The 24969-nt window shown below is 56.8% G+C and overlaps 4 protein-coding genes across 8 annotated transcripts; 2 read left to right on the forward strand and 2 right to left on the reverse strand.

Annotated features, from left to right (window-relative positions):
• The first annotated feature begins 76 nt into the window (after positions 1 to 76).
• TRIP6 (thyroid hormone receptor interactor 6) lies at positions 77 to 3768 on the forward strand. Its single transcript, XM_045541478.1, has 9 exons — positions 77 to 463; positions 695 to 822; positions 945 to 1070; positions 1335 to 1718; positions 1992 to 2085; positions 2182 to 2351; positions 2778 to 2956; positions 3194 to 3314; positions 3434 to 3768. The coding sequence occupies exons 1-9, from the start codon at positions 355 to 357 to the stop codon at positions 3563 to 3565; spliced, it is 1443 nt and encodes a 480-aa protein (XP_045397434.1). The 5' UTR covers positions 77 to 354; the 3' UTR covers positions 3566 to 3768.
• Positions 3769 to 4944: 1176 nt separating this feature from the next.
• SRRT (serrate, RNA effector molecule) lies at positions 4945 to 16706 on the forward strand. Of its 4 annotated transcripts, none has more exons than XM_045541482.1 (20): positions 4945 to 5227; positions 5482 to 5621; positions 9228 to 9356; positions 9611 to 9757; positions 10015 to 10203; positions 12053 to 12222; positions 12365 to 12549; positions 12730 to 12828; positions 12913 to 13027; positions 13222 to 13379; positions 13718 to 13779; positions 13878 to 13956; positions 14253 to 14441; positions 14797 to 14970; positions 15050 to 15203; positions 15366 to 15559; positions 15745 to 15901; positions 16074 to 16175; positions 16295 to 16421; positions 16572 to 16706. In XM_045541482.1, the coding sequence occupies exons 2-20, from the start codon at positions 5500 to 5502 to the stop codon at positions 16579 to 16581; spliced, it is 2562 nt and encodes an 853-aa protein (XP_045397438.1). In that variant the 5' UTR covers positions 4945 to 5227; positions 5482 to 5499; the 3' UTR covers positions 16582 to 16706. The 4 variants fall into 4 exon arrangements, with proteins under 4 accessions (XP_045397438.1, XP_045397437.1, XP_045397436.1 ...); XM_045541481.1 differs by having other exon boundaries at positions 4946 to 5227; positions 16086 to 16175; positions 16516 to 16706; XM_045541480.1 differs by having other exon boundaries at positions 4946 to 5227; positions 13225 to 13379; positions 16516 to 16706.
• Positions 16707 to 16776: 70 nt separating this feature from the next.
• Positions 16777 to 17799, reverse strand: UFSP1 (UFM1 specific peptidase 1 (inactive)). Its single transcript, XM_045541483.1, has one exon. The coding sequence runs from the start codon at positions 17317 to 17319 to the stop codon at positions 16891 to 16893; it is 429 nt and encodes a 142-aa protein (XP_045397439.1). The 5' UTR covers positions 17320 to 17799; the 3' UTR covers positions 16777 to 16890.
• A 201-nt stretch (positions 17800 to 18000) lies between these two features.
• ACHE (acetylcholinesterase (Cartwright blood group)) lies at positions 18001 to 23590 on the reverse strand. 2 transcript variants are annotated; one of them, XM_045541486.1, is made up of 5 exons: positions 23504 to 23590; positions 20876 to 21957; positions 20038 to 20522; positions 19185 to 19354; positions 18001 to 18334 (listed from the first exon to the last, which is right to left on the reverse strand). In XM_045541486.1, exons 2-5 carry the CDS (start codon positions 21935 to 21937, stop codon positions 18213 to 18215), a joined length of 1839 nt encoding a protein of 612 aa, XP_045397442.1. In that variant the 5' UTR covers positions 21938 to 21957; positions 23504 to 23590; the 3' UTR covers positions 18001 to 18212. The 2 variants fall into 2 exon arrangements, with proteins under 2 accessions (XP_045397442.1, XP_045397441.1); XM_045541485.1 differs by lacking the exon at positions 18001 to 18334 and adding an exon at positions 18714 to 19077.
• Positions 23591 to 24969: the final 1379 nt, after the last annotated feature.

Below are 24969 nucleotides of genomic sequence, written 5' to 3' on the forward strand. Positions count from 1 at the left end.
GTGCAAGGCGGGCGCGGCCGGGGAGCCGGGGGACTGGGAGGCGTCCTGGCCTGCGCCTCCGTCCCGAGCCCGCAGCCCCCGGCCCGGCCCCCTCGGAGCGCCCTCCCCTCTCGCAGGAGGGGGCCAACTCGGGGAGGGAAAGCAGTTTAGGGCCGAGGGGGCCACGTGACCCTCCCCCAGGAATGCGGTGACGTCACCGGGGGCGTGGCCGTCCCCAAAATTGGGGAAGAAGGGAAGAAAAAGCCAGAAAAAGTTTCTTTCCTGGAGTCCCAAACGAGGTGTGGGACGGCAGAAGGGGTGCAGGCCAGAGGCCCGGGGTTCCGTGGGGCTGTCTGGAGTTCTTCGTTCCAGGCCATGTCGGGGCCCACCTGGCTCCCCCCGAAGCAGCCGGAGCCCGCCAGAGTCCCTCAGGGAAGAGCGCTCCCCCGAGGCACTCCGGGGCCGCCACCAGTCCCCGGAGCCGGTAAGGCAGCCCCCTGGGGCCCGGGAGCCGCCGGGCGCTCACCTCTGCCCTCCAGCTGCCGCCTCTCCCCCAGGCCGGGGGATCAGCCGCCGGAGCCCTCCTGCGGTCCCCCTGCCTCGTGCCCCACGCGGGAGCCCGGGTTCAGGGGAGGAGGGTGGAGGGGCCGGGAGGGCAGCACGCACCCCCGTCTCGCTGCTCCCACCCCATCTTGGTCTCTCTCTCTCACCCCAGCACTCCAGCCCCATCCCAGGGTCAATTTTTGCTCCCTCCCACCTGAGCAGTGTTACCAGGCCCCAGGGGTGCCAGAGGATCGGGGGCCGGCCTGGGTGGGGTCCCATGGGGCACCCCACCGCTCGCAGGTGAGAGCTGGGATTGCCAGGTGGGGTGTGGGGAGGCCCCCTAGAGCACAATATGAGCGGGGACCTGGGCAGGAGAGGAGACACAGTGATTTGCATCCTCCCTGCTCTGGCTCCATCCCCAGGGGCTCCCCCCAGAGAGGGGGGGCCTGCGCCCAGGAAGTCTGGATGCTGAGATAGACTTGCTGACCAGCATGCTGGCTGAACTGAATGGAGGTCGTGGTCATGCCCCTCGGCGACCAGACCGACAGGTGACTCCCCTTCCTGACCCTGCTCCCCTCCCCAGCCTGCTCCCTCCTCTGGATTTTGGGTTCCAGGCCACCCTCACCTCCAACTCCCCACATGTGAGTGGTGTACACCCTGGCATGGAGGAAGCATGGGCAGCAAGAGCTTAGTGGAGTATGGGACCTTGTCAAAAGCCTGTGCTTCCCTGGGAGCCACACATGGGTGACTTCTAGGAACATGGTTTCTGGAATGGGCCATGCTCACAGCTTCTGGTCTGCGTTTCTCCCCAGGCTTATGAACCCCCTCAGCCTCCTGCTTACCGCATGGGCTCCCTGAAGCCGAATGGAGGGGGTGCTCCACCCCCACCGCTGCCAGCATCTCCCTATGGGGGCCCCACTCCGGCCTCCTACGCTACTGCCAGCACCCCGGCTGGCCCAGCCTTCCCTGTGCAAGTGAAAGTGGCACAACCAGTGAGAGGCTGCGGCCCACCCAGGCGGGGGGCCTCTCAGGCTTCTGGGCCCCTCCCGGGCCCCCACTTTCCTCTGCCAGGCCGAGGTGAAGTCTGGGGGGCTGGCTATAGGAGCCAACGAGAGCCAGGGCCAGGGGCTAAAGAGGAGGCGGCTGGGGTCTGTGGCCCTGTAGGAGGAGGAAGAGGTGGTGGGCACGGGCCCCAGGTAAGCTCCGGGGTAGAGGGACTTTGGGTCCTCACATTCAACTGGACATTGATTGGGGGGCTGGGGGTATGGTTTAGGGGGCTGGTTTTTGAGCACTGTCAGAGGTCTGGGGTGTGGAGCAGGTCTGGAAACAGAGGGAAGGGGGCCCGTGATGCCTGCTGGGCCCTGGGCGGAGATGAGCTTTCTGGGTTGAATTGCCTGTAATCACCTTCAGGGATTTTTACAGCATCAGGAGCCAGAAGTGGGACCGATTCTCTGATTGCCACCTTCCAGGTCCCCCTGAGCCAGCCTCCTGAGGAGGAGCTGGAGAGGCTGACCAAGAAGCTGGTGCATGACATGAACCACCCGCCCAGTGGGGAGTACTTTGGTGAGCCAACTCTGTGGGCAGGGTGGGAGTCAGCAGGGACAGCAGGTCCGGCTTCCGGGGTCTGTGCAGATTGATCCTGTCCCTCCTTGTCCCCAGGCCGGTGTGGTGGCTGTGGAGAAGATGTGGTCGGGGATGGGGCCGGGGTTGTGGCCCTTGACCGTGTCTTCCACGTTGGCTGCTTTGTTTGTTCTACGTGCCGGGCCCAGCTTCGGGGCCAGCATTTCTACGCTGTGGAGAGGAGGGCATATTGTGAGAGCTGCTACGTGGTGAGTGTTTGCGGCTGGGGGCGGGAGTCAGCAGCAGGTGGCAGGGGTCTTCCATCCAAGGTGGGAATTAGGTGTCCAAACCCAAAAGAGGTACAGGGCTCAAAGCTAGGTGACTCAAACTAATGTGTAAGAAGGGAGAAATTCACTAAGTAGTTCAAAACTGGCTGCTGGAGGGGAAGGATACAGCTTCTTACAAGTGTGAGGCATCTTAGAGTTAAAGGAATGCATTAAATTCCCACAATACCCCTGAAGCTCAGAGGTTAAATACTTTAAGCTGCAGTGCTGGGACCTGAAGTCAGATCTGCTCAAGTCTACCTTTCACTGAATCACATGCAGGAGGCTGCATAAATAGATGGGTGGGCTGGTCGGGTGCCTGTTGGGCTGTGTGGCTTCCTCTCCCTGACCTCCTGCTGTCCTTCCTAACAGGCTACTCTGGAGAAATGCGCCACGTGCTCCCAACCCATCCTGGACCGGATTCTGCGGGCTATGGGGAAGGCCTACCACCCTGGCTGCTTCACCTGTGTGGTGTGTCACCGCGGCCTTGATGGCATTCCCTTCACAGTAGATGCCACCAGCCAGATCCACTGCATTGAAGACTTCCACAGGTCAGGCCTGGCCCCCGCCAGGATGTCTGACCTTTCCTATCTCCCTCATCTCTGCTTCATGCACCAGGACTTTCCCCTCCTGTTTCCAACCCCTTGTCCTCCTTCATTCTGTTTGACATCATCCCTTTCCCAAGACCCAAGACCATACATCTGGTCTCTTCTATTCCCTCTTGCCCCACCTTCTCTGGGCTCAATTTTTGGTCTCTTGATAGCCTGTTTGGTTCCCTTGCACCCCAGGAAGTTTGCCCCACGATGCTCAGTGTGCGGTGGGGCCATCATGCCCGAGCCAGGTCAGGAGGAGACCGTGAGAATTGTTGCTCTGGATCGCAGTTTTCACATTGGCTGTTACAAGTGTGAGGTCAGAGGACCTGGGCAAGAACAAGGGGCTCACGGTGTCTGGGGTGTTGGGTAGAGCAGGAGGGAGGAGGAACCCGGGGGTCTGGGGCTGATGAAAAGCTGTTGTTTCTTTCCCAACAGGAGTGTGGGCTGCTGCTCTCCTCTGAGGGTGAATGTCAGGGCTGCTATCCACTGGATGGGCACATCTTGTGCAAGGCCTGCAGTGCCTGGCGCATCCAGGAGCTCTCAGCCACTGTCACCACTGACTGCTGAGTCTTCCTAGAAGCACCTGCTGCATTCTCAGTTCCCATCGATCACCCTCCCTGAGATCTACCTTTACAACTTTGTCACCAAATGCTGTCTCCTCTTTCTCCAATCATGAAACAATAATCCCTTAAGAGTTTACAAAACACTTTCAAGTCTCTTGTCTCATCTGATTCTCACAGTAGCCTAATAAAAGCAAAATTGTTACTGTCTGCATTTTTACACGTGAGAATGCCAGAGCTGAGAAGTAACTTGCCCAGATTGCATGGTTCTTGAATGTCAGAACCAAGATCAGAACCTGGGACCAGGGTCTTGGCTCTGGTGCAGTTTTTTTTTTTTCCCAACTCTACTACACTTTTTTTTTTTTTTTTAAGACAGAGTCTGGCTCTGTTGCCCAGGCTAGAGTGCCCTGGCGTCAGCCTAGCTCACTGCAATCTCAAACTCCTGGGCTCAAGCAATCCTCCTGCCTCAGCCTCCCAAGTAGCTGGGACTACAAGCATGCGCCACCATGCCCGGCTAATTTCTTCTATATATATTTTTAGCTGTCCATATAATTTCTTTATATTTTTAGTAGAGACAGGGGTCTCGCTCTTGCTCAGGCTGGTCTCGAACTCCTGAGCTCAAACAATCCGCCCGCCTCGGCCTCCCAGAGTGCTAGGATTACAGGCCTGAGCCACTGCGCCCCGCCTGTACTGCACTTTTTAATGTAGTTTGGTGTGAAGATACCCCCCCCCCCCCCAGTGCTGGGAGCAAGGCTGCAGCATTTCCTGTTTTTAAGTGTCACACTCAATTCATTGAGAAGGGACTTGGTGTTACCGGTGTGTGAGGGGTGGTGCATTTAATCTGGAGAAAGCCAGATACTGTCTGTTGCTCAGGACCGTAACCTGCAGCCTGTCTCATCCAAGTAATGGTTGGGATTTAAATCTGAGGTCTGCCCATTTTGTTTAAAACTGGGACGCCTTTGTCAAAGAACAGGAACAAAGGATTTTTCAGGCATTTTGTGGGACCAATACAGGCTGGTTCTCTGGTGGGAGCAGAAAATGGTGGGAGGAGATGCTTTAAGATGGTTGCTTCTATCTTCTATCTCCTGAACGCCCGCGCTCCCCAAGCCCGTGCCCTGAGCGAGGGGGCGAAACCACCCCCAATGAGGTCAGGAGGCGCCCCAAGCAAACGGTCAGTAGAGCACAATGGCAGAATGCGAGCTGGCTCTGACCCAGGGCACATCTGAAGGAGCGCGACCCTCACCCTCGGCCCGAGGAAGCGCTCCCCGCACGCCCAGAGGGCTCGCTTCGGCCAGCCCGGCTCCCGTAGTTCCTCGCGGTCTTGAAGTTCTCGTCTCAGAAGGCGCGCGAGGTTTCCGTGTCTCCGCCCCTTCCCATCACTCCCTGTTTTCCCTACTCTTCGCTCGACGCTTAAATTCCAGTTCGGGTCGCGAGAGGGGGTTTGTGCTTCTGAGGTCCGGTTCCGCGGGCGACGCAGGCGCAGCGCGAGCGGCGCGCGCGACCGCTCAGCTTTGGTTGTCGTATTTTCTTGGCCTTTCTTCGGCCCGTTTGCTGAGAGCCCCGCGTTTCCCTCTTACCCTCCTCGCCGTCTTCGTCTCTCGCCCGAGGCCCAGGTCGCCTCAAAACAAGCCCGCCCGAGCGCGAATCCAACGGCCGCGGCCGCTCCCAGGTGGGGGAGGGGAGGAGGCCTGGGGGGACCGTGCTGGTGCAGGTCTGAGGGACAGGAGCCCGGGGCCCCACGGGGAAGAATACGGAGACTCTTGGGGCGAGCGGAAGTATCGGAGCCATCCTCTTGCCGAGGGTGGCGGGGGCAGCGGAAGGCCGGCTTTGGGGGGAGGTAGGCGGCTGTGCTGCCCCTGAGGGACTGTCCTTCCTTCCACGGGTCCTTGTTCAGCACCCTGACCACCCCTCTCTGGGCCCCAGGCCTCTTCAGACCACGCCATGGGTGACAGTGATGACGAGTATGATCGAAGGCGCAGGGACAAGTTTAGAAGAGAACGCAGCGACTATGACCGTTCCCGCGAGAGAGATGAACGACGTCGAGGGGACGACTGGAATGACCGGTGAGACTCTATTTTTTTTTTTTAACTTAATCTTGCCCCCCTTTCATTCCGTTCCACCCCACCCTCATTGCTTTTCCCTTATAATTTTATTAGGGTGAACCATATGAAGTGGCTCATTTGACTGTTTAATGTGGTTCAACCTATTTGCAGTTGGCCAGAGTACTAGTCTAGCTACGGCTTGATTTTTTTTTTTTTTTTTTGACATATCTCGCTCTGTTGCCCTGGCTAGAGTGCCGTGGTGTCAGCCTAGCTCACAGCAACCTCAAACACCTGGGCTCAAGCGATCCTCCTGCCTCAGCCTCCCGAGTAGCTGGGACTACAGGCATGTGCCACCATGCCCGGCTAATTTTTTTTCTCTATATATTTTTAGCTATCCAAATCATTTTTATTTTTAGTAGAGACGGGGGTCTCGCTCTTGCTCAAGCTGGCCTCGAACTCCTGACCTCGAGCGATCCTAAAGGCAATAACCACATCTTATAATCAATTAACCAATTAGCACTGCCCAAAGAACTCCGAGATTTTAGCAAAACAATGACAAGAAATTTATTCATATCTTGTCAGAGATCTGGTCTGACAACCTCTCCAGTCAGATCAATTCTATATCATTGTTTTTTGTGAAGCAATCTTTTGGAAGTATGATTTACTAACAATAAAATGCACACTTTCCCTGCATGTATAAATAGTGCTTTTTTTGTATTTAAAACTTTTTCTTAGCTTTATTGCTGATGTGATCTTCAGGGCATTTCAAAAATCAAGCCATAAGGTCGGGCGAGGTGGCTCACGCCTGTAATCCTAGCACTCTGGGAGGCTGAGGCGGGAGAATCGTTTGAGGTCAGGAGTTCGAGACCAGCTTCAGCAAGAGTGAGACCTCGTCTCTACTAAAAAAAATAGAAAGAAATTAGCTAGGGAGCTAAAAATAGGAAAAATTAGCTGGGCTTGGTGGCGCACACCTGTAGTCCCAGCTACTTGGGAGGCTGAGGCAGGAGGATCCCTTGAGCCCAGGAGTTTGAGGTTGCTGTGAGCTAGGCTGCTGCCACGGCACTCTATCCCTGGCAACAGAGCGAGACTCTGACTCAACAGAGATCATCATAAAGATGGTAAGTGTTGAGGGACAAGTTTTCAGGGTAAAGGAGTTGGTGTGTCAGAGCTGCAGGAAAGTGACCCTAGGCTTGACTTGGAGAGATGAGTGGGGATTTCCCAGACATGGATAATGCGAACAGCTTGGAGTTGTGGACATAACGTTGTGTGCTGAGAAGAGCACATATTCCAGTTTGGTTAAAGTCGTGGTTCTCAAAATGTCCACAGACTGTAGGGAGTCTGCAAGGCTAAAATTATTTTTTATGGTAATACTTAGATGTTACTTGTCATTTTCACGGTGTTGCATTTTCACGGTGTTGCCATTTGACTTACGGTGCTATAACAATGATGGGTAAAACTGCTGGTGTCAAGATGGTGACACCAAAGAGTTAAAAAAAAAAAAATAAAAAGAAGCCTGTTTCAGTTATTGTCCTTGATGAGGCAGTACAAAATTTTGATTTTTTAAAATTGGACTCTTGTCTTTTTAGTACATGTGATGAAACAAGTGTGCATAAAGCACTTCTGCATATAGAAGTGCAGTGGTTACTTTGAACAAGAGCCTTTCTGTGATTGAGTTTGAGCCGAATTAATAGCTTTTTTCCATAGGATGCCATTTTTACTTGAATTAATGTCAGAGTGGTTGTTCATACTTGGGCGTTTGGCAGATGTTTTCTTGAAAATGAGTTGAGAGAACCTGTTACTTCAAAGAAAGCTGTCAGTGTTTGTTGGCAATGATGAAGTGGCACTTTGTGGTGAAAACTAAAATTTTGGAAAACTTGTATTTACCAGTATGAGTTTAAGAGCTTTTTAGTACTTAAAGACTTTTTTGATGAGATAGGTAGTGATGCTGATGAATATGGTATTTTGATATTGTATGAAACATCAAGATCCATTCAAAGAGCAAGATAGAACAATAGATTTTAACGTAGCAAAGTATGAAATGATCATTGATATGGTTTTAGATTGAACATTCCACCTAGCCCTCCTTTGTTCCTTAGTGCGGGTGGTTTTTTTTTTTTTTAGACAAAGTCTTACTGTTTCCCACACTGGAGTGCAGTGATATCATCATAGCTCACTGCAGCCTCAAACTCCTGGGCTCAAGCAGTCCTCCTGCCTCACCCTCCAGAGTAGCTGGGACTATATAGGTGGGCGGCACCATGCCCAGACAATTTTTAAATTTTTTAGTAGAGACATGGTTTCACTACGATGCTCAGGTTGGTCTTGAACTCCTGGCTTCAAGCAAGCCTCCCAAAGTGTTAGGATTATGGGCATGAGCCATGGAGCTGGGGCTCCAACTAACTGGCCTTTCGAAACTAAGTCTTCTTTGGTTAGTATCAAAAGAGAATATCCACAGTTATCTGCAAAGGCTATTCAGCTATTCCCTTTTCCAGCTACATACAGTGTGAAACCAGATTTTCTTCATGTTTTTCAACCAAAACAAAATATCTCAACAGATTGAATGTAGAAACTATCTTCTATTAAACCAGACCTTGAAGAGATTGGTAAAAATGCAAAAACAATGCTACTTTTCTCACCAAAATTTTTTTGGAAAACAGTCACTTTTCGTAAAAGCACACAATTTGTATTAATGGACAATTTTAAAATTAGTAGGTATTGAAATTTTGTTTTAATTTTGAGTATAGGCCGGGCGCGGTGGCTCACGCCTGTAATCCTAGCACTCTGGCAGGCCGAGGCGGGTGGATTGCTCAAGGTCAGGAGTTCGAGACCAGCCTGAGCAACAGTGAGACCCCGTCTCTACTAAAAAAATTAAGAGTATATGGGGGTCCTAAGACCAAAAAGTTCAAAAACCACTGGGTTAGAGCAAAGGGTTTTTTTTTGGTTGTTGTTAAGATGGGAATGGGGGTGGCTGGTGACTGGAGAAGCTGCAGTGACCCCAGGAACCAAGATTTTAAACAGTGTTGTTTACTGACGTTTAAGCAGGGGCATGGCATGATCAGATTGTGTTTGAGAAAGGTTACCTTGACAGTAGAGTAGAAGAGGTGAGACCAGAGACAGGTAAACAACCACTACTGCAGTTCCAGGAGAAATGATAAGGGTGAGGACTAGGCCTGTGTTTGTTATAATAGCAAAGAAGAGGACAGCGTTGGTAGGCATTGAGGTGGAGGGTTAACAGGATAATGGGAAATTAGTGGTGAGGGTAATGTTAGATAACTGGGTGGACAGTGGTAAATTGATACAACTGAGAGTGCGAAGCAGAGAGGAGGGAGACAAGCTTGGGCCCACAGTGGTGGGATTCACAGTCTCAGTTCTGACAGTGGACTTCTAGTAGGGGATTATTAATGTGGGTCTGGAGTACAGGAAAAAGGCCAGGCTGGAGAATGGATTCGAGAGCCATTAGTTTGTGGGTACTGGGTAAAGTCATGGAATTAGGCAACAGTGTTTTTCTGTTTAGTCTAGTTTTAGGCTTTTAGTCAGGTGTCTCAGGTAGGATAGGAAGGGCCTATCCAGGAGTGTGCCAGGGCACATCCAGCTATATCTTTCATTTCCCTCACTTGTTCCTACCTCCAGAGAATGGGACCGTGGCCGTGAGCGCCGCAGTCGGGGTGAATATCGTGACTATGACCGGAATCGGCGAGAGCGCTTCTCGCCTCCCCGCCATGAACTCAGCCCCCCACAGAAGCGCATGAGGAGAGACTGGTGAGACGGCAGTAGTTTCTTTCTCTTCTCCTTAGCCTCAGTTCCACCTGGGCCTGAGCTCTCTGTCTTCATCTTTGCTAAAACCTTAATCTTTTCCTTTTTTCAGATTTCCCATGCACCCATTGTTTCTTTGCCCCTTTAAACCCTTGGGTGAGACCACATTCTGTGTATGCCCCTCCCTCTGTCCCATTCACCTTTGTGCTCTGGAGAGATGGTTCCCTTCTCTGTCTGACTTTTGTGTCTCCCACCCTCAGGGATGAGCACAGCTCTGACCCATACCACAGTGGCTACGAGATGCCCTATGCTGGGGGGGGTGGGGGCCCAACTTATGGCCCCCCTCAGCCCTGGGGCCACCCAGATGTCCACATCATGCAGCACCATGTACTGCCTATCCAGGCCAGGTAAAGACTTGGGGTTCTGGGGTTCTTAGGAGGAGGGAGTTGGCAGGCTTCAGGGTGGGATCGGGTTGCTAAAGGCCATGGCTGGAGCCAGGCAGTGGGGTAGACACATAGAGCAGGGCCTGTGGGGTGGTAGCAGTTGGTGCTTGGGGTGATGTCCATGGTGGGCAAAGGAAGGGGGCAGCTGGCTACCTTGGCCCCCTACAATCCGCCACCTTTTTCTACTACAACCAAGACTTCCTGACTGGGGCTCCCCCTAGGCTGGGCAGCATCGCAGAGATCGACCTGGGTGTGCCACCACCAGTAATGAAGAGCTTCAAGGAGTTTCTCCTCTCGTTGGATGACTCTGTGGATGAGACGGAGGCAGTCAAGCGGTATAATGATTATAAGCTGGATTTTCGAAGGCAGCAGATGCAGGATTTCTTCTTGGCTCATAAAGATGAGGAGTGGTGAGTGTCCCTACTTCCCTGCTACCTTTTCCCTGGCATGTGTCCCCTGGCCCCACCAGTGGAGCTGCAGCCCTGTCCTCCCATTTTGCCCTATTTGGAACTTCCTGGGGGTGGGGGACGGGAAGTATAACAGCATTGGCTGATGGGATCTCCCCCTTAAACAACTGCCACGGCCCCCACCCCATCTCCCTTTCCTGCTGTCCTCAGAGAGTGGGACACCTCCAGGCTGCTGGCCAGAGCCACCAAGCCTCTTGGGGCAGCAGACAAGCTGCTTCCCACTTGCTACCAGCAAGTTGGGTCATTGTCATTCCTGATCGCCAGGACCCTGTGTGGCTGTGGCTTCCTCCCAAAAGCGACGAGTGAATCCAGACAAGTAAAGCAAAGATCTCAGGGTCATTTGACAGAAAAGAATTTTAATTTTTTTTTTCTTTTTGTGGATGTTTTAATTTTAATCAACCATCTTTTCCCCCCTTCCTGCTCCTCCTCCTCCTCCTCATCCTCTTTCTGCTCCTCCTCCTTGAAAAGAGCCAGAACTGGGAACTACACCCGCTCATCGACGGAGCTCGGAGCAAACCCACCTCCACCCCCACCATACCCAGCCCATACATGAGCCCCTGGGCTGAGCCGCGGTGCCCCGGCCAGGCAGACAGGCAGGGCACTGCTGTGCACAATGCAGCGGTTTAGCTGAATGTGATTGCTCAGGTAGTTAGTCAGTCAGGGCCCCCACCGCGGAGTCCCGCAGGGGTGGGGCATCTAGGCCGGGCGCCCCAGCCAGGAGCCAGCCGGTGGCCCACCAGCCAGCATGGGCCCTGGGCGCCGCTAGTTAAATCTTGAGCTCTGTTTGACCAAGCGGCCAAGGTAAAGATCCTGGAGGTGACGCCTGCGGCTTTCCTTTCCTCTTATGCTCCACTTGTGGTTCTGTTCTGTCTTTGCTGTCCTCTCTTTCTAATTGCTGTACATGTCTTTATCTTAATCTCCTTTCTTTCTCTGTTCCTGTTCTTGCTCCCTGCCTAACATTTCTTCTGTTTTTGTTTTTGTTTTTTTCCAGTTTCTCTGTCTGGTCTTTAGTTTTTCTCTTTGTTTTTGATTTCTGGGACTTTCTCACACTCTCCCTTTCCTCCATTTCTCCTTTTTCTCATACTCCTAATTTTGCCTGTTTTTTTCCCCTGAGGTCCTATTTGAAATGTTTTATTTTTTTTATGCTCCACCCTAATCCTTTAGCCCTCTCCTTTCTCTATCCCTGTGGGCAGTACCTGAAGCTATAATAGCACTTCAGTTTCTCCCTTTGGTCTTTCCCTGTCCCCTCACCATCTTGCTTATCTTCCCGAGGGGGGAGAGAGGTGTCCTGCCTTTGGCTTTTTCCTATCTGGTGCATTTCAGGTTTCCCTCTGTCTTCCACCCAGGGGTGGAGGGAGTTGGTGGGAGCAGTTCTTTTAATGATGGTAGTTTGGGGTTGTCAAGGAGAGGGAGGTTCTTCAGGGTCTACTATTTCCTGAGCCTTCCTCTCTGAAGCTGTGGGAAACATCTTTCTATGTTAGTGTTTCCCAGAGACTCAGGGTGATAAATCTGCCTTTCCAACTCTGGCCTCCCCCTGTAGTCACTGGTCTTCCCAAATCCAGAGCTCTTAGTTCCTGGTTCTCCCCCAAATCATCTTGGAGCACAACCTCTGGTTCCTTTTGGGTCGTTGGGTGGTTCTAGTGCACCTCTACCCCCTAATCTCTCTGCTTTTTAACCTTTTATGGGTGTGAGAGGATGGGGACTATGCCCAGACTTTTCTGGGCCCCTCCTCACATCCTGGCCCTGGCCTCTAGTGACTGTTTTGTCTTTCCTTCCCCCAATTCCTCCCTAGGTTTCGGTCTAAGTACCACCCAGATGAGGTGGGGAAGCGTCGGCAGGAGGCCCGGGGGGCCCTGCAAAACCGACTAAAGGTATTCCTGTCCCTCATGGAGAGTGGCTGGTTTGATAATCTGCTTCTGGACATAGACAAAGCTGATGCCATTGTCAAGATGCTGGATGCAGGTGTGTGGATTTGGAGGGGTGGCAGACATCTGGGCCCCTTAGGAGTTGTGGTATGACGGTGACCAAGATCTTGGTTGGGAAATAGCAGATTGAAAGAAACACAGGGCCCTTGGATTGTAACCCTTGTTCCCTTTGTTGGTAGCTGTGATTAAGATGGAAGGAGGCACAGAGAATGACCTTCGCATCCTGGAGCAAGAGGAGGAGGAGGAACAGGCAGGGAAGCCCGGGGAGCCCACCAAGAAAGAGGAAGGCCGGGCTGGACCAGGCCTGGGGGAAGGAGAGTGCAAGACCAACGATAAGGACGACAAGAAAGAAGGTGGCAAACAGGTCTGAGTAATGGGGTCTCTGAGTGCTGCCTCGGAGTGTGTGGGGAAGAGAATGGAGCATCTTTGCAGGTGGGGTTGCATGTACGGGGTGGGCGGGGGAAAGGTGTGGCTCCGGGCTCAGGTGTGCTGGGTGGGAGGGGGCCCTCTGATAAAGGCCCACAGCAATTGTCTCTACCTGTAGGCTGAAAATGACAGTTCTAATGATGACAAAACTAAGAAATCTGAGGGTAATGGGGACAAAGAGGAGAAAAAAGAAGACTCTGAGAAGGAAGCTAAAAAAGTAAGGTGTCTCTTGCCATGGGGTCAGAACGCTGGGCTGGAGTCCGGGTTACTTAACTCATCCCCTCTGCTGCGGCTCTCACAGAGCAGCAAGAAGCGGAATAGGAAGCACAGTGGTGACGATAGCTTTGACGAAGGCAGTGTGTCTGAGTCTGAGTCTGAGTCCGAGAGTGGCCATGCTGAGGAGGAAAAGGAGACTGGTAGGTTTTATTTTCTACTTCTAGTCTATTCTCTTCCTACTTAATGGGGGTGGCAGGAGGTGAGAGGTTGGTGAAATTGATGGGAGGTGGCTTTTAGGGGAAGACTTCTCTGATGGGGGACAGTAACAGCTTCTGTTTCTTTCCTACCAAAATCAATAATAAAAATTCACCAATTCTTACCACTTTCTGCATAGAAGAAGCACTCAAGGAAAAGGAGAAGCCCAAGGAAGAAGAAAGGGAGAAGCCTAAGGATGCCGCAGGGCTGGAGTGTAAGCCCCGACCCCTGCATAAGACATGCTCTCTCTTCATGCGCAACATCGCGCCCAATATCTCCAGGGCTGAGATCATTTCTGTGAGTGGGAAAATGAACTTGAGGGCAGGGGCTGATACCCAGGATATGTTCTTTTGGCAGGGTGGAGAGAAGGCATCGGCACTACCTTTGATAGATACCCCTATTTCACTTAACAGGGAGACCCCCTTCCCTTGGGCCTGTGCCCTTCAAGGGCTGGTCCTTATTGCACCGTGTGCTTTCAGGTGCTGGCATTCTTTAGCCCATGACTGGTTTTTTCTTGCCTGAGGATGGGAAGGATTGAAAGGCAGTTTCCCAGGGTTTTAAGGACAATGGGGATTGGAGGAAGAAGCAAATCCTTGATTCATTAAGTGGGGTTTCTGTTCCTCTGCTTCTTGCAGCTTTGTAAAAGATACCCAGGCTTTATGCGTGTGGCACTATCGGAGCCCCAGCCAGAAAGGAGGTGAGGAACTAGGTACCTTGGCAAGAAGGTGTGAGGGAAGGTTAATGGCCAACACCATTCCCACTTTGGACCCAGCTGACATTTTCTTTCTTGTGTAGGTTTTTCCGTCGTGGCTGGGTAACTTTTGACCGTAGTGTGAACATTAAAGAAATCTGTTGGAACTTGCAGAATATTCGAGTGAGTGCTGGGAATGGGACTGTCTTGGGGAAGAGAAAATGTGGGTCTCCAAGCCTGCATGACTTCTGACTTCTTTGTTCATTTGTTGGTCCATTCATTCTGTGCTCTCTTTCATCTGTTCAGTCACTCCCATTAATTGTTTACTCTCGTCTGTGGGCTGGGCTCTGGGGCTGTTACTACGGACTAGACATATCTGGTCCCAGTGTTCAATTACTGGTGCTCTCAAGAGGCGCCAGTCTTTGAGCTGCTGCTTCTCAGGCAAGCTTTGGGAGCTTTCTGATTCTGTGTTCCTCCAGCTCCGGGAGTGCGAGCTGAGCCCTGGTGTGAACAGAGACCTGACCCGCCGCGTCCGCAACATTAATGGCATTACCCAACACAAGCAGATTGTGCGCAATGACATCAAGCTGGCAGCCAAGCTGATCCATACACTGGATGATAGGACCCAGCTCTGGGCCTCTGAACCAGGGACACCTCCCCTGCCAACAGTCAGTGACTCCCTTATGGGATTTTTTTCAAAAGCAGCTGATACCACCTCATCTGCTGTGGGCACCTCTGACCTCGCTTGATCTGTAGCATTGACCCCTTGTATCCTCCGCCTGCTCACTGGTTTGCCCCTCCTTGTCTGGGTAGTACCTCCTTTAGCTTCCAGCAGAACAGACTGACGGAGTGATCATTTGTGGGCTAGGGTAGAACAAGTACAAAAATGAAGGGAGATACTAAGGGGGCGAAGATAACCCCGAACTCTGTTGCCCCTCACATTGCCTTTTCAAATGTACACGTTCCTGGGTTACCTATGCTAGGTTTTTCTCTGCCTCACCTGGCCGTCTTCCTCCCTACCAGAGCCTGCCCTCGCAAAACCCGATCTTGAAGAATATCACCGACTACCTGATCGAAGAAGTCAGTGCCGAGGAGGAAGAGCTGTTGGGAAGCAGCGGGGGAGCCCCCCCAGAGGAGCCTCCTAAGGAAGGGAACCCGGCTGAGATCAATGTGGAGCGGGATGAGAAGCTGATCAAGGTGCCTGCAGCACATGGGGCGAGGCTCAGGGTGGCTGAGGGGCGAGAGTAGGGAACTAAGGGCTTCTTGTTTCCCTTAGGTTTTGGACAAACTCCTTCTCTACTTGCGCATTGTGCATTCTCTAGATTATTATAACACCTGTGAGTACCCCAATGAGGATGAAATGCCTAATCGTTGTGGCATAATCCACGTTCGGGGGCCCATGCCACCCAACCGCATCAGTCACGGAGAAGGTGAGCTCCAGGTCCCTGTTCCCTTTTTTGTTCCTCTTTCTCCCCAGCTGCCTTTAGTCCTCAGGTGGCAGTCCTTTGCCACCCCTCCTCTGGTTCCCTCCCCCCTCCTATCCTTGCTTCTGGCTTTCTCCTTCAGCCTTCCTTTCTGTTCCCAAACTACAGTGCTAGAGTGGCAGAAGACATTTGAGGAGAAGCTGACTCCATTGTTGAGTGTGCGAGAGTCTCTCTCAGAGGAAGAGGCCCAGAAGATGGGTCGAAAAGACCCTGAACAGGAAGTGGAAAAGTTTGTCACCTCTAACACCCAGGAACTGGGCAAGGATAAGTGGCTGTGTCCTCTTAGTGGCAAGAAATTCAAGGTCTGGGATGTTAGAAAATTGGTTGGGTAGAATGGTAGGAGGTGGGTTGAGAAAGGAGGTGGGAGCCAGGTGGGGGGTACTGCTCGCTGGATGGCAGGAGGGAGGCTGATGATCCTTCCAGGTTGGGCCTGGGAATGAGGGAACCCACGTAACCTGCCCTGTCCTGATCATCTCTCTCCACCCAGGGTCCTGAGTTTGTACGCAAACATATCTTCAACAAGCATGCGGAGAAAATTGAGGAAGTAAAGAAGGAGGTGGCATTTTTTAACAACTTCCTCACCGATGCCAAACGCCCCGCTCTGCCTGAGATCAAGCCAGCCCAGCCACCTGGCCCTGCCCAGAGTAAGATACGATCCATGAGGGTCTGCAGGTTCCCTCTACCTTAACTGTCCACGGACTCCTGTTTCTCTTTAATGTGTCATCCCCTGAGGAGTTTCTGCCCCACCCCTCAGGCCACAGCCCTAGAAGTTAGTTCCCCCCTCCCCCGCAGTAATTCATGTCCCTGTCTGTGTTGTACTCCCCCCAGGCCTGACCCCGGGACTCCCCTACCCACACCAGACTCCCCAGGGCCTGATGCCCTATGGTCAGCCCAGGCCCCCCATCTTGGGCTACGGAGGTAAGTATAGGAGGGAGATGAAAGGCCTTGGTGGTTGTGTGGGACTGGGAGAAAGAAAACTTAGCTAGGATGTAGTTGAAGGTCATAGGCTTTCAACTCAACATTGATCTTTTTCATAGCTGGTGCTGTCCGCCCTGCAGTCCCCACAGGAGGTCCTCCGTACCCCCATGGCCCATATGGTGCTGGCCGAGGGAACTATGATGCCTTTCGAGGCCAGGGGGGTTATCCTGGGAAACCTAGAAACAGGTAAGAATGAGCTAAGATGTCCAAGCTTTCTTGTGTCCTTCAAACTCCCTTTCAGGAACCCTCAGCTCATCCTGTTTCACCTCTTACCTCACAGGATGGTTCGTGGAGACCCACGAGCCATTGTGGAATATCGTGACCTGGATGCCCCAGACGATGTTGATTTCTTTTGAGCCGTCCACTTTCCTCACTCTTGGTACCACCTGAACTTGTTACTGCCTTGTCCCACCCAGCTGAGAATTTTTTGTACGAACAGCCCTACCACGAATAAAAGCACTTCCATAGTGACTCCTGATGCAGTCTGTTATATACCTCCCCAAATCCTCCCAAATGTCAGCCAGGCCATGTTAGCTGGGCCTTGCCACTTTTTTATTGATGCTCAAGGCCTCAGGCTTTGCTGGGACCCCTTTGTGGTAAATAGGTGCACATGTATGGGATCAGAGAGCCAGTCTCAGTTCTGGGACCTTTACCCTCAGTCCAGGGCATGCTGCTGCTTTTCGGCGTTATGGCTGGTCAAGCACAGGTTGTAGAAGGAGTTGGGGTCAAAGGCTGTGCTTACCTCCCGCCAGCCCACCCACCCAGCAGCCTGTAGTTCACTGGGGGTTTTTGGAGGGCCCCAGTAGTGAGGGTCCAATACCAGGACATAGGCTTCTGTGCCTGGCCCGATGCAGACTCCCAGCAAGGCCTTGGACTGGGCGTCCGCATCTCCCCCGACCATCACAGGGCCCCCACCCCCTGAGAAGTGGGAGTAGAGCCTCTCCAATTGCCCCCGAATCCCCGCTCCACGTGGCACGTGGCACAGGCGCCCCTGAGGCCCTTCGAAGTGAGCGAGGCAGAGGCTGGCCTCTACACAGCCGATCCAGTTCCGGGAGCCCCGGAACCCGGGGGGCTTGTCGCCCATGTCCTCCAGGGCCTTCTGCACGGCGGCCAGTTCAGGCACACCCGTGGGCTGGCCCTCTGGCCACGAACACAGCGTCTGTATTGTGCGGTAGCCGCAGCCCCAGCCCCGGTCGTCTAGCCCATCGCAGCCGTAGTGATAGTAGAGGTAGTGGCCCGAGAGGACCGCCAGGCGAGCGGGGCCGCGGCATGGCGGGTCCAGGCCCACATGGACGTCCTTCAACAGCTCCAGGGCGGTCGGCGGAAGCGGCGGGAGCAGAGGTCCGAGGCCAGGCAGACACGTCCTCCTGGCGACGCAGAGCGAACTCCAGGGAGAACTCCGGGCTCCAACACTTCCTCTCGGCCCTGGGTCTTAGGCTGGCTGCCGGCAGGACCGGAGAGCGGGCTCCAGTGACCAGCGCAGGGAGCAAGTTGCGACCGCGGGGTTACACGATCGCCGCAGGTCCCACAATGCAGCTCCGGCCCCGCCTGCGGGTCGCCGGCCTCACTGCGCAGGCGCGAGCTCCGCCCCGAGGGGCGGGGGCCCGGTCTCGCCTAGGTGGCTGTCATGCGGCGCAGGCAGCCAGCGCCCCTCCTCCGAGGCCCGCCACTTCGGCGGCCTCTGTCCCCACGCGTGCGTTCGCTCAGCCCCAGTGATTCAGGCGTCCTGCCGCCACCCCCGGCTCCCCAGTCGCGCACACTACTGTGGCTGTAACAGTTTATTGGCAGCCCACAGGGGCGAAGGCACCGCGGGGGGAGCTCAGCCCAAGACATGCAGAGGACGAGGAGCCCCGGGGAAGTCGGGGGTGGGGTGGGCAGGGTCTGGGGCTCATCTGTGTTATATCCCAGCCCTTAAATAAATATTATATACAGCTAAGGGTCCAGGCGGGGCAGGGGGACGAGGGGGTCCCGCCTGGGTCACAGGTCTGAGCAGCGATCCTGCTTGCTGTAATGGTCGAACTGGTTCTTCCAGTGCACCATGTAGGAGCTCCAGCGGTGGAACTCGGCCTTCCACTGGCGCTCTGCCTCGTCCAGCGTGTCTGCGGCCACCGCGCCCGGCAAAGGGAAAGGGGGCGGGTAGGACACGAAGAAGGTCGGGGAACGGACGTGGGGGGGCACGAGTGCAGGGAGGACAAGGAGAAATGTAAGAGACCACGTGAGATGGTGGAAAGAGGATCAGGAGAATGTGCGAAAGACGGAAGGCGAGAGGGAGGGTGAGAGTAAGGCGGGGCCAGAGACGGATGGCAGGAAGGATAGAGGAGAAAATGACCGGAAGACGGAGGGGGACATAAGGGATCAGAAGGGGGAGGGTCCATGGGTTGGTGGGGAAAAGAGAAGACAGAAATGATTGACGGTTATAGCCCCACTGGGGGGTGCTATTCAGCCCCGGGCCTCCTCCCTCCAACATCAGGCTCAGGCTCCAAAGGATAATTTTATAAAAGAATATTGGCTTTCCATTTCCATTTAAACAAAGGCGTGTGGGTCCCTGAGACGGGTGGCAGGTCACACCCCCCCACCCGCCCTGTCCAGTTTGAGTCTCTCGGTTTGAGGAGGGAGGGGGCGCTGGGTCGCAGGTCCCTGAGTGGGCCCTTCCCCACGGTCCGACCACTCATTAGAGGAAGGGCCCCTGGGGCCGGAGGGGGAAAAGGCCCAGATCACAGCCGCAGGAGCCGAGAGAGGAGGAGGAGGAGGAGGAGAAGGAGGGGCAGGGGGAGGCCGGGCCTGGGCCTCGGGGCAGCCTCCCCATGGGCGGGGCCTGAGCAGGTGCAGGGGGACTCCAAGGCTGGGGGGAGAAGAGAGGGGTTACACCTGGCCGGCTCCCACTGCCCTCTTTCTGCGCCCCGTACTCCCCCTCCTCCCTGCCACTGCCAGCTGCTGGCCCCTGCGTACCGGTGGCGCTGAGCAATTTGGGTAGGAAGCGGTTCCAGAAGGCGCAGGCCTGGGCGCGCAGCCCCCGCCGCACCTCCAGCGGCCGCAGGTCCAGGCTCACGTACTGCTGCGCTCCCGCCGTGTACGGTGGCCACTGCGGAGCTTTGGGGTCGACGGGGTCATTGGGGTCTCTGCGGAAGGAAAGGGGAGACTCAGCCTGAAGCAGGCCTGCCCCACCCGGGGGGAAGGGAGTGGGGACGGGGAATGAAGATCGGCAGTGGGCGCAGACGGCGGGCCCATCCCCACCCGGCGGGTCCTCTGCTGCTCTGCCGCCCTCTCACCGCCGTCGCACCGCCAGGGCCCCAACCCTTCTCTCTCCTCTGTCTCCTCTGCCCTTCCCTCAGTTTCTCTGTTCCATCTTCCTCTTTGTTTCTCCCGTTAAAGAAACTGCTAGGATTTATTGGACCCTTTCGGCGTAACCAGGCCTGGTCCTGTCTCTACAAACATCACACTGTCTTTCTACAGCACCCATCTGATGCTGGATTGCTTGTCCCCTTCTTCCGCCAGGTACTGGTGTGTGTGCTAGGGAGAATGTGTCACAGCTAATGAATCACCACTAGTCCCACTTAATCCAGCTCTGCAGTTCCCGCTGTGACTGCCAAGTCCTTTGTCCTGGTCTCTCTTTGCCCACCTGTCCTCCTCGCCTTCCTCTGCCTCCACCCCAGTTTCTCTGGATGCCCCATCCTGATTTCCTTCTCCAGCTCTCCTTTCCTGCTTCTCTCCTGCTGCTCCTCTCTGTGTCCGTGTGTCTGCCTGTCTGCGGGTCCCCCCTGCCTCCCGACCCTGGAGCCTTCTCCCCCTCAGCACTGCTGACCCGGTGCGGGCGAAGTTGGCCCAGTATCTCATCAGTCGCTGGGCAAAGATTTTCTCCTCCGTGGTGTAGTTTAGCGAGGGGTTCAGGGGGAGCCCGAAGATGAACTCGATCTCGTAGCCGTGGGGCACCCCCATCCACAGGGGCCAGGAGATCGTGGAGGCACGGTGTTCAAACACGTAGGCGTAGACCCGGGCACCCTGGGCGGCCAGTTGCCCAGCCAGCTGGGCCACAGGGCACACGACGTTGTGGTCGCCCACCACATCACTCAGGGCCTCCCTCAGGCGTGCGGGGTCCTCAGGATGCAGCCAGTCTGTGTAATGCAGGACCACAGCCTCGGCTGCCAGGTCACTTACCTGGGGGACCCCGACCCGCACCCCGGCCAGGAACTGGGCCCGGCTGATGAGAGACTCGTTGTCTTTGCTGAAGCCCGGGGCCCCGTAAACGAGAAAATAGGAGCCCTCATCCTTCACCACACCCACCAGCACCTGGGGGTGGAGGGTGGGATGGAGGGACAGGCACAGACAGACAGGCAGACAGAAACAGATGGACAAAGAACCAGAGAGATGAACAGTTACAGACCCAGCACCATGGAGGGAGAGAGTACGAGGTTGGGGAAGGGATGGAGAGTAAGAGGAAATACACCCCCAGTTCCTTTCCTCTCTGCCCCACTGACCACCTTGGGATCTGAGTCCTCGGGGTGGGGGGTGACCACGGGGCCCAGAAGCCTGGATCTCTGGGAGTGGGTCTGGAGGGGCCCTCATGCCTGGGTCCCTGGGGGGAGAGGTGGGGCTGTTGGGACCCAGAGGACCCAGCTCCACCCCCACCAGCCACTAGTCACCTGCAGGCCATGGAAGTCCCCTGCATTGATGAGGGCCTCTGGCGTGTCACTGAGGAAGTCTCCATCCACCACAGGCACGAAGGAAAATCGGAAGACACTTTCCTGAGGCAGTAGGTGCCACTCGTGGTCCACCAGGTCCTGAGCTGGTCGTGTCCGAAGGCAGGCTACCAGCTCTGTGTCATTGCCACCAGCACTGCCCGGGGGACAGCCCACAAGGCGGGCCAGTAGTGTGGCCCTGCGACGGGCCTCTCCCATGCCCACTGTGGCCCAGGGCCCATTGGGTGCACCACTCTGCAGCACAGCCCTGTGGAACAGCCCCCGGCTGGGCGGGGACAGCAGGTGCATGCCCACTGAGGCAGCGCCTGCACTCTCCCCAAACAGCGTCACTGACATTGGGTCCCCTCCGAAGGCTGCCACATTCTCCTGCACCCACTGCAATGCCAGCCTCTGATCCAGTAGACCAACGTTGCCTGGGGCCTCTCGGCTCCCCGGCAGGGCTAAGAAGCCAAAGGCTCCTACCCGGTAGTTCATAGATACCAGCACAGTCCCCTCCGCTTGTACCAGGAAGCGGCCGTCATACACATCCAGGGAGGAGGCCCCACTGTAGAAGCCACCCCCATAGATCCAGACGAGGACAGGGGTGGGGGACGAAGGCCTGGGGTATGGTGTCCACACGTTGAGGTAGAGGCAGTCCTCACTCAGTGCACGGTTGGGGTTCCACATCTCAATGCCCTCAAAACCGGGGTACAGGGTGTCCACGTATTGGTAGCAGACGCTCTGGAAGGTTGTAGCATCCAACACCCCTGGCCAGGGCCGCTTGGGCTCTGGTGGCAGAAAGCGACGGGGCCCCACAGGTGGCTCCGCGAAGGGAATGCCCAGAAAAGCAGAGACAGGGCCCCCAGGGGCCTTTAGGCGAATGCCCCGCAGCCGGCCACCTCGAACTGTCACCAGCAGCTCTGGGTCCTCCCGGCCTTCAGCCCCTGCCCCTCCTCCCAGGAGGGACAGGAGGAGGAGAAGGAGTGGGGAAGCCAGGGAGGACGCCTGACACCACGGGGGCCTCATGGCTGCAGGGCAGGCAGCGTCTGCTGGGAGAAAGAAAGGCGAAGGGTGAAGGCCTGAGCGGCCAGGAGGGAGGAGATTAGGGAACAGTTTTGCCCAAGGGTTATCACTGAGCCACAGAGGAGGTGGGGTAGGAGGAGAGCGAGGGAGGGAGGGAGGGAGACAGGCAGGGACAAGGACACAGGCCAGCAGGCAAGGCGGGGACAGAGATCAGGCAGACACACATACCCAGACAAATGCAGGAAACAGAGATGAGTCCTGCCAAGGAATATCCTTCCCTGCCCTGCAGGGGACCCACCACCCTCACCTCCTTTCCCAGGCTGGGTGGACTGGGCTGGGCTCCGTGTGTGCAGTGCGGGCACCAGAGGCCGCAGTCTCCTGCACAGGCCACCAGACAGGGGCGCGGCCCTCACTGACAGGCAGGGCCTTTGGGGAAGCTTGAGGCAGCGTGAAGGCTCTGCCCAAGTCTCTCCTGTGTTGGCCAGGGCTGGGTCCTGAGGGGTGGCTTGGGAGTTCAAGGGTGGGAGCCCCAGGTCCTGAGGCACCCCAAATCCTGCCTACCCCACACCACACCCCACCCTGCCCAGCCTTGTCCACTGTTTGGCACCGTGCTGATACTCGCCGGTTCCCATCAGCTATGCACCCCCTAGCCTAGCTCCCCGCAAACAGGCTCGCCAGTCCTGAACCCCAGGATTCGAGCCCCCATCTGTCCGAAGCTGCGGCGCACGCCGCCGCCGGCGGGAGGCAGTAGAGACCGAGAAAAGGTCGGCGCTCCCCGCCCCGAGCCGGGAACTTGGGGTGGGGGTCTGGCGGCTCACGGGCATGGCGGAGGGGCCTGAAGGGCGAGCCAGGACGCCTGTGTTCCCGGAGCTCCGGAGATCCCCGGTGGCAGGGGCAGGGGCGCTATTTTGGGGCAGCAGCTGTTGCGGTTCCGGCATCTCCAGCCAAGGGATCAAAATTCCCCGGGTGGGAACTCCCCCCTCTCCCGCCCGGCGGGCACCCCTCACCCTGCCCCCGCCGCCCTGGACTAGGGGTGGTGGTGGTGCTGGAGATTAACTAGGAAACCCGAGTGCCGCTAATTATAACTCGGGGCTTCCGCTGAGCCTCCCCTTCCCCAAAAATAGAGATGGAGTCTCCGCGGGAAAGGGGTCCTGGGCCTCGGAGGGGGCCTCGGCTGGGCGCTGCGCTGGGGGGGTTGGGCTCGCGGCTCTCGGGATGCGGGGGCCCAGCCGGCGCCAAGAACCTGCGCAGCAGCTCGGGTTCCGCCCCAATCGGGGTGTCTTGCAGTGCCCCAGACTTGGGGGCTAGCGAGGGAGGGGTGCTCGGGGTCTCCGCAAGAATTCGCGATGAGAGGCGGTGGCCGGTCCCGCGGGGCACCGGCTCCCGCTCGGGCGTTGGCAAGTGCGGCGGCGAGGGAAGAGTTACCGGTGAGTGTGGGGCGGGGGGCAGGGGTCGCTGGGCAGGCCCGTCCCGCTGGGGGGCCTGGATGCCCCGGGGAGCGCACCGTCTCCCGGACGTGGAACGGGCCGCGCGCCGGGGCGAGGGTCCCGGACGGGGAGGCAGACTCACCTGAGGCGGCCAAGCCGGGCCGGGCCGGGCCGCGCCGGGAGCTGGAGGCGGCCGATGTTCCCCGGCGCAGGCTGAGCCGACTCTGACAGCCGCCGCCTCCGGCCCCCCGCACACACCCCCTCCGGGTCGCGCGGCGCCCCCGCCCGCCCCCGCCCACTGTCTCCGCCCCCGCCCCTCCCGCTTCCCCGGGCTGCCAGCTCCCCTCCCTCTCCCTCCCTCGGAGTTGAGACCAGAGACCCCGGGGCCCAGACGCAATCCAGCAATCCAGTGACAGACGCCGACAGACGACAGACACGCAGTGACAGACACGACCCAAAGACCTGTAGCGGCGGAGCAGACACCCACGTGACAGACGGACAGAGCCCGCGGAGAGAGACACACGAAGACGGACAGTCTCATGCAGTGACAGTGACAGACGAACGCAGGGACGGACTTTCACAGACGGACGGACACGCTTGGACGCACTGACAGCCTCAGTCGAGGCTGGAGAAGTTATCCCAAGGCGAAGGGCCCAAATAAATGAGTATCCCTGGCCACAACACAGACAGGGGTGGCAGGGGAGGAGCGGCACATGAAAGTCTGGCTGAAGACCCCCCTCAGGGGTCCGGGTGGCACTGGTGACGTGGGACACTCCTGAGGATGAGGGGACACCTGTGGGAATGGAGATGTGAACGTAGACTCTCTAGTGGAAACGAGGGGGGCTCCCCCATGGAGGAAGGAGACCCCGGGGTAAGAGGTGACTTGGGGACACCTGAAGAGGAAGGCCAATGTGGTGGCACGCGCAAGGCTGCGGGGCGAGGCCGCACTCCGCTGCTGCAGTGGAAACTTCTGGAATCCCCGCGGGTGGGTTTGCGCTGGTTCCCTCATGGGTGACCTCGGACTTTCGTCACCAGGGGCCAGTCGGGGCATGACATCACCAGACCAGGCATTCATTGGCCGCCGCGGCCGGCAGGTGGGAGCGGCCTGGCCCGAGCGCTCCCAGCCTGCTCCGAGGGGCCTGAGCCGCACGGACCCCCAACGCCCCACCCTCCAGGGGGTCACCCGTGAGAGCGGTGCTGCCGCAGCGGCGTCCCCACGCCCCAGGTGAAGGTGGAAGCAGCGTGCTGCGCGCTCCACCGCAGGCGGCTGGCTCGTGAGCCCGCGGGCCGCGGCGTGGGAGAGCGGCCGGCGCGGGCGAGCGTCGGGGCATGCGTGCGCGCTCGCGGCGGTGCGGGGTGCTCCGCGGGGTGGGCGCGGGCGCGGGCGCGCGTGCTCACTGTGGTCGCCGCGCGCCCCGCAGCGCCCCGGGCACGCGTTCGCCGCCGCCAGCGAGCGAGGGCACCGGGTTTCGGGGTCTCGCAGAGGGTGAACCCAGAGTCGTGCCTGGCTCTGCGCCGCGCGGTTCCCAGCTCTCCAAGCCGGGCTCCTCCTAGCCTGCCCGCCACGCGGGATCCCGGCCCCGCGGACGCGGACCCTCGCGCTGGGCG

This window comes from Lemur catta, chromosome 2 (genome assembly GCF_020740605.2).
Source record: "Lemur catta isolate mLemCat1 chromosome 2, mLemCat1.pri, whole genome shotgun sequence".
NCBI lineage: Eukaryota > Metazoa > Chordata > Mammalia > Primates > Lemuridae > Lemur > Lemur catta.

Excerpts from the sequence above, each read along its gene's own strand:
- UFSP1 (XM_045541483.1), bottom strand. The coding sequence starts at position 17,319 with ATGGGCGACAAGCCCCCCGGGTTCCGGGGCTCCCGGAACTGGATCGGC.
- TRIP6 (XM_045541478.1), top strand. The coding sequence starts at position 355 with ATGTCGGGGCCCACCTGGCTCCCCCCGAAGCAGCCGGAGCCCGCCAGA. Across the intron at positions 2,352-2,777 it reads ATTGTGAGAGCTGCTACGTG|GCTACTCTGGAGAAATGCGC; the intron begins GTGAGTGTTTGC and ends CCTTCCTAACAG. Across the intron at positions 3,315-3,433 it reads TTGGCTGTTACAAGTGTGAG|GAGTGTGGGCTGCTGCTCTC; the intron begins GTCAGAGGACCT and ends CTTTCCCAACAG.
- ACHE (XM_045541485.1), bottom strand. The coding sequence starts at position 21,937 with ATGAGGCCCCCGTGGTGTCAGGCGTCCTCCCTGGCTTCCCCACTCCTT. Across the intron at positions 20,523-20,875 it reads GGGACTTCCATGGCCTGCAG|GTGCTGGTGGGTGTGGTGAA; the intron begins GTGACTAGTGGC and ends CTCCACCCCCAG. Across the intron at positions 19,355-20,037 it reads GCCAACTTCGCCCGCACCGG|AGACCCCAATGACCCCGTCG; the intron begins GTCAGCAGTGCT and ends TTCCTTCCGCAG.
- SRRT (XM_045541479.1), top strand. The coding sequence starts at position 5,500 with ATGGGTGACAGTGATGACGAGTATGATCGAAGGCGCAGGGACAAGTTT. Across the intron at positions 13,780-13,877 it reads GAGCCCCAGCCAGAAAGGAG|GTTTTTCCGTCGTGGCTGGG; the intron begins GTGAGGAACTAG and ends TTTCTTGTGTAG. Across the intron at positions 14,442-14,796 it reads GGACACCTCCCCTGCCAACA|AGCCTGCCCTCGCAAAACCC; the intron begins GTCAGTGACTCC and ends CCTCCCTACCAG.